The sequence below is a fragment of the Ambystoma mexicanum genome, chromosome 5p (genome assembly GCF_040938575.1).
Source record: "Ambystoma mexicanum isolate Mex_15411 chromosome 5p, UKY_AmexF1_1, whole genome shotgun sequence".
NCBI lineage: Eukaryota > Metazoa > Chordata > Amphibia > Caudata > Ambystomatidae > Ambystoma > Ambystoma mexicanum.
In genome coordinates, this window is record NC_090930.1 from 1,193,713,097 (window position 1) to 1,193,719,861 (window position 6,765).

The following is a 6,765-nucleotide window of genomic DNA, read 5'->3' on the forward strand; positions in this document are numbered from 1 at the left end:
AAGTGGCAAGTGCATGATTGGTCAGCTAGGGTATATCTGATAAGTGCAGAAGAAAGGTGGGGCACTGGATGGGTACACTCGGGTGCCATTTCTTCCAGCATGCACTTCCCCTTCTCACCACAGGTTACCTGGGCGCCCGCCAGGGTGTGCACGCCACGTCCTCTGACTGTCAGAAATGCAGCCAATTGGCTACTTGTGCCTGACGCCTCCATTCTCAGCCACCACCAAGGCCCCCCCAGTCTTTAGAACCTGTGCTGCAGGTGCTTTAGACTAGTGGTAATGGATAAGAGTCGTGGTCTTCCAACCCAACAACCCTTTTCTCAGTCTCCATGCACGTTTCAATGCCAGGCACGTGACACAATGCAAATGAGCCACCTACTAACATGTACCTCTTCCTTTGCGCCATAATTGCACACGTTCACCGAAACAGACACTCAACTCCACAACAGTATTTATTCAATTCACCATCTACTTCAGAATCAGCCCATGTTGGCGTTGAACCTTATCAAAAAAACTAAGCACACTTTCTCTGTTTCTATACCGGATGTTCATGTGCCCATCTTTTTGCTTCTGCACAGACAACACAGCCTGCATTTTAACGAGACGATCTGGCTTCAGGCAGCAGGAACAAACCACCTTCCACCTCCCAATTCTGATCACCGACAACGGACGTCCGCGGCAAAGCAGCACCGGCACCCTGACCATCCAAGTCTGTAGCTGTGATGACGACGGTGACATCATGTCCTGCCACGCTGAGGCCTACACTCTACCGGCCACCCTGAGCAGAGGTGCCCTCATTGCTATCCTGGGGTGCATCTTTGTCTTACTAGGTAATGCTACCAAAAATACTTGTTTCAGGAACCTACAACTTCACTTTATCTTGCAATATCATAATCACTATATTGAACATTGCATTTCCCACTACAGTGGGGCACTAGGCAACCTGTTTGAAGTGAAAATATACTTCTATTAATGCGTATGTTTCTGTAAACTGTGCTGTTATCTTATGGTTACCTAGACTTGGCCCTAACAGGTGACCACCGTGTCTTACTGATAAGCCCTCAGAAATAAAACTTGAAATGATTCAGACACTCACTGGGGTACATATTTCAGGGCTATAAGCGCTCAAGTTGGGCTTTGATAGCTAGAAATTAATGTTGATCAATTGCTTTCATCAGTACTACAATTTAACCACATCTGCATCCCCTCCTAATCCGCATAACTCTCCACAGCTGCATCGCTCTCCACATCCTCATGTCCCTCCACATCCGCAGAACTCTCCACAGCTGCATCGCTCTCCACATCCTCATCCCTCTCCAGATCCACCTTGGCATTCACTTAGTCCTCCACCTCACCACTTTCCCTCCCAAACCTTAACAATTCCGCAGGCTCGTGTCACTGCCAAGCACAAACACGTGTGTTGGGATAGGTGGCCAGACCCAACGCGAACGTACCGTGAACCTGACAATCCGGACCGTGCCAATGCTCTTGCAGATCAGGAAAGAACTCAAGACCCTACTGTTCCGTCTATAATTAGGTGCCACCTGGGCTCCTTGCATTCCTGCATCACATCCCACCCTCATGGCCGTAGCGTCCTGTGCCACATATCGACACCCTGCACTCCATACCTCATATGTTATCCTCAACGCCATATACCGCACTCGTCCTTTGCTTACTAGATAGTTTCATGCTAGGTAAAACTCCAAATGCAAACAACAGGCCATTCTTATGTGTTGGCCACTTCAGAGTTGTACGTGTATGCCGGGCAGTCAAGGTAACAATGGAAGTTTGGATCAATGAGCCGCCATGTTCATGGTCTGGTCTTTCATTGTTGTATCTCTACAAGTCCCTTTTGAATATAAACCTCAAATGCAAGAGTACTTTCTCTACATGATGTAACAGTCAGTGCAGCCTGGCCTATTTCAGCAGGTTCCCTATCATAGCATACAGTCAGGGATAGAACTAGGGAATACCCTATATATCACAGGTGAACGACTATCCGAGTCCGACATTTCATTTGAAATATATTTTGGGAGTCAAAACTCATCTTGAGAGTGGTCGGGAACCGATGCCCATGCTAATTATAACCTAATGGTTGTCATGGCACCATGGGCTTCCAGGGGATTTCTAACAATGCGTGGATCCTTAAATGGTCATTTCTGGACACAAACCTTGCAGTTTCATTTGTGTGTGCAATAATTACCTAAAGGGAAGTTCATTTTCCACTGAATAAAAGGCCCAAGAAAAATAGCTGTGATTTGCTCTGAAAAATTAGATTCATTCAGACCTTTACAGGCTGGATCTGGAAAGGCTATATTCCGGGATCTCGGCTGATTGCAACGCTTATAGGTCAAAGCTGATGGCGATTAATGAAGACCATCACAACGCAAAAATTAATATTGACGCAAAATATATAGCGGATAGAAAGAAATACAGATAAATGCTGGCACAAAAGGTATTTTTACAAAATATTTTTGCCGAAAAAACTAATACATTTTTTTTGGGGTTGGGAAAGGGCACATAAAGGGTTGGGGGTCGGGAATAACATAAAATAGGTATAGGAAGGGCGGCTTGGGAGGAAACCCACAAAAATAATGTAAACAAATTTTTGATGAGTTTTTTCGGCAAAATTCTTTCAGAAAAACACCCATCAAAAAAACTGGTGTCGATGAAATGACGTAGAACCGTCCATCTACCCCTGACCCAAACTGTTCTGCTTGTGCATGCATGATCTGAGTGATATCGTAAACATTGTGAGGCTCGGAGCTGCTTCTACCGGCCCCCGGGGACCATCGCATGAAACGGTCACGCACAAAATCCCTCCCCAAAAGCGGAAGGACAAGGACTGTGCAGGAGCCTTGTGAGCAGAGGCCGAAATGGGAGGACGGGGAGCAGACCGGTGAGCTACAGTGACGCGTGTGCAAAGGGAAGTGAGTCGGGAAAGGGGCAAGCAAACAGGGGAGACGGTGGGAGAGGGTGGACGGGTGGGTGGTGGAAGTGGCAGGGGTTGCAGCGGTGGCCCCAAGATTGGGTTTACGCAGCGTTGGACAGGGCTAAGAGGAAAGTGTCAGAGGTTCCCAGTGTGTTCTCCAGCCATGCAGGCAAGGGGCATGCAGCAGACCCGGCCTAATGGTAACTGCAAAATGGATTCCTTTAGATAAAGCCACGTAGGAGCACTTTCACCAACAGGGCACCGGCAGGTCCCTGACTTGGTTATTGCAGAAGACACAACTATTTTGCCACAAACTGAACTGGCTTCACAGAAACCTGTGACTGGATTTGAGGGCTGCAGCAAAAACAAAACCCCATAATTAGCATAAAATAGCCGAACCCTAATAAGTGAAGTTGGGCATAGAGCGGAAGATAACCCAAGGGGCCATGGTTGGGAGGTGCCTTCTTGAAGCGGTCAGCGCTACTCCATATTTCGAAAAAAATTTGTGGTGCGCATGAATTAGGACATGTGTCTAGTACTAGGCTACTGGCCATTGCCATTACCTCATTAATAAGAGTCAAAGACCATTTCAGGTTCAATTGCTGGGGCAGTACTCGCTGGATACAAAAGCTGCTCTACGCTTGTCCTACGTGTCTATGGCACTTATAGATTTGCGTTGAATTCCCATCTAGAGTAAATCCACTCTCAGAAATAGGAGTTCCCCTGTCCTGCAGCTACGGGACTGCAACCTTGATTTAACGTTGAACGGACTGTCGGGAAACTAAGATGACTCCCCATTTAAAGACAAAAACCTTAAATGAAACTCTGAAGTTTTAAAAAGGCCAAAAATGCCCTGGTGTGCATATGTATTCTTACAGGGGAAATGTGTAGGTTTGTAAAAATTTGTAGACACAGCAACACTGAGCTTTCCCATGCCTCTACCATGATTATTGCAGAGTCTCACTGTCCAATGAACCTTGGAATGAAGCAGCGTAGGGTACTTTGCCATGCCAGTGCTTCAAAGTCAAGTTCTCCGGTAAGACTACAAAATATTTAAGAATACTATGTCCAAGAGATTTCTCTCCTCCTTGGGTTCCCAGGTCCGGCTATGGCAGTGCCTTCTGCGGACAGAGCTCACTCATTCTCTAGCTTGGACAGGTATTGACACTGGCTCGACGGCATCTTCTGACTGCCACTCAGCATCCAGGAAAGTGCTTCCAGGCCTCCTATTACTTCCTCCCAGCTGAGCACTGGGAAACCTAAAGTGCTCAGGTTGACAGCCGTAGATGGAATTTCTTAAAGGCCTTCCGTCTTGACTTGACAGTCCACAATAGATGTTACTTTGCATTCCTGGAACTTTCCGGTACTGGAATGACCATCTTTAATCTGCATCAAACCAAGTGTGTGGGCAGTCCTGTGGTGTTGTTGTGGAAATACTGCCAAGCTCGTTTAGCATTACCACCACTTGGTTCGGAAAATTTACCACACGATTACGAGTAGCAGTAAAGCAGTATAAATGCCCATTCTGTAAGTCTATAGTTCTCTGTGGGAATTTCATCAAATTTACAGTGAGCAGTATTGCTAGTGTAGATTGGTCAAATATTATTGTTATAACAGAGAATTTACCACCAGGCATATGCTGGATGTAAATCTTCTACTTAGCCTCCAATCTCGGATTTCGGCCGTGCAGTAAAATTGGCAGTAATTCCGTTATTGCCAAAAAAGTGGCAGTGAATTACCTCCGAACAATTACTGCACCGCCAAATTCATAATCAGGACCAATATCTGTTACCTTTGCTTTCTCTTAGCCACGTATCTTTCACTGAAATACCTTTTACCCTTCTTAAAATGGAAGACAGTTTTACCAGGAAAGGTCTCTGCTAATGTTCCATTTTAATGTTTGTTTTTATTCTTATTTTTTGGTTATGATTTTACTGAAAACTTCCTGAGAAATGCTCTATGACTGATAGTAAATCGATCTGTAGTCTCAATACTCATTTTGTTATTGTGTGTGTTTGCTTTCCCAGTGCTGGTGCTTCTTATTTTGTCCATGAGAAGGCATCGAAAGAAGCCATATATCATTGATGAAGAGGATAACGTCCATGAGAACATTGTTAGATACGATGATGAAGGTGGTGGCGAGGAAGATACTGAGGCCTTTGACATCGCGGCCATGTGGAACCCCAGGGAAACCCACATGGGTAAAACGAGACAGGATATGCAGCCGGAAATTGAAACTCTCTCCAGATACGTGCCACAAGACTGCCGGATGGAGAGCAGTGTCCATAACTATGTGTTGGCCAAGCTCTATGAAGCAGATATTGACCCATGCAGCCCGCCTTTTGATTCCTTACAGACCTACATGTTTGAGGGCAACGGGTCCGTGGCTGATTCGTTAAGCTCTTTGCACTCAGCCAGCACGGACTCGGATCAGAGCTACGATTACCTTACTGACTGGGGGCCCCGCTTCAAAAGGTTGGCGGAAATGTACGGTGGCTCGGACGGCAAATGAGCTCCTTTGCAGCGGGAAACCAGTGTAAAGACTGTGCGATGTCGCATGTCAGAAAGTTGGTCCACTCTCATGAGATAGACCTGTGGTTGTGGGTGGGCACGGCCATTCACAACATCTTGAAAGAGAAGCGAGGACACAACTAAATGCAACGTGCTCTGGACCACCTCTACTCAGTTAAATTAAGTTACCTTCAAAGAAATGAAGAAGAGAATAATGATTTTTAATGTCTTTGAAAGATTCGGTCCCAGAGTGAGGTGGCCTATATATTTTTATAAAGCACTACTTACTTTATGTTCTTGACATCTGTGAATCAAAAAGAAATATCCGAGTTACAACATAAAAGCTGTATTGTGAGAACAGAGGTGAAGCAAGTTACAGGCGGACTATACCTCGAAGGACACCCCTTGCTCAAAGTCGATGGATATGGCACGAAAAAAGACTGATTCCAAAGTCAGTCTTGCAGAGTGTTGTTTTGTAAAGTATGTCTTTTGACCCTGTCTCCCAAACCAAGCTTTGAACTCTTTCAGAGTGAGATCTTGCAACCGCCACCCGGGCAAGTGTGGGGAGACGGACTCTTGTTCTCAGCTCAATTTCTGATTTGCTTACATGCATATTAATCCTGCTTGAATTAGCATATGTGTATTATTTACCCTGCTGTATTCCAAGGGCACTCCTAATCCCCCAAATGAAAATCACAAAAAGACCTGCCTCGATGTGCCAATGGAGAAGATGAAATGTCACAATTGGAAGCCCGATACAGTATTGGATAAATACAAGGAATCGCAGGCTCTCCAGATGTGGGGTCCAATGGATGTTTACATGCAGCTGGTCACCTGCTTGAACTCATGCCGCATCAGGGAACAAAAAGAGGAAAAAGTAGACAGACGCAATGGCATGGACATGTTTTGTATATTTGTTGATAATTTTGGTAATAAATATGGCGCACTGAACATTCGACACCTCAGCACTTCCTTTAATAAAAGGTCTACTCCAGGGTGTCCCATACACTTATTGGTGGCATCTAAAGGGTAAACACGCAAGGGCTGTGAGGTGGATAGTTCACTTCCTGGATGGTCAGCGAGGTGCTTTCCCTCATGGAAGGCCGATGTGTAAGAAGTTCGTGAACCCGGATGAGGACACTATGAGTTTTCTGTGCACAATGATAGATCTTCTCAAACACTCGAGAGAGCCTGACAGTAGAGAAGGAACAAAGGAGCAGAGAGGGAAAATGGCTGCCCAACACGGTTGCACATGTGTGGCTTACTGAATGGCCTCTAACTGGCACAACCTTAGATCCAGGGGCGTTGCTAGGGGGGGGCTA

The 6,765-nt window shown here is 45.8% G+C and overlaps 1 protein-coding gene across 3 annotated transcripts in view; it reads left to right on the forward strand.

The window, feature by feature from the left end:
- CDH20 (cadherin 20) overlaps positions 1-6,437 on the forward strand; it is a 1,428,111-nt gene extending 1,421,674 nt beyond the window's left edge. For all 3 annotated transcript variants that reach the window (XM_069613654.1, XM_069613653.1, XM_069613655.1), the window contains 2 exons: positions 579-830; positions 4,960-6,437. In XM_069613654.1, the coding sequence (XP_069469755.1) occupies positions 579-830; positions 4,960-5,444 (737 nt within the window). In that variant the 3' untranslated portion in view covers positions 5,445-6,437. The remainder of the gene's footprint in view (positions 1-578; positions 831-4,959) is intronic.
- The last annotated feature ends 328 nt before the right edge of the window (positions 6,438-6,765 follow it).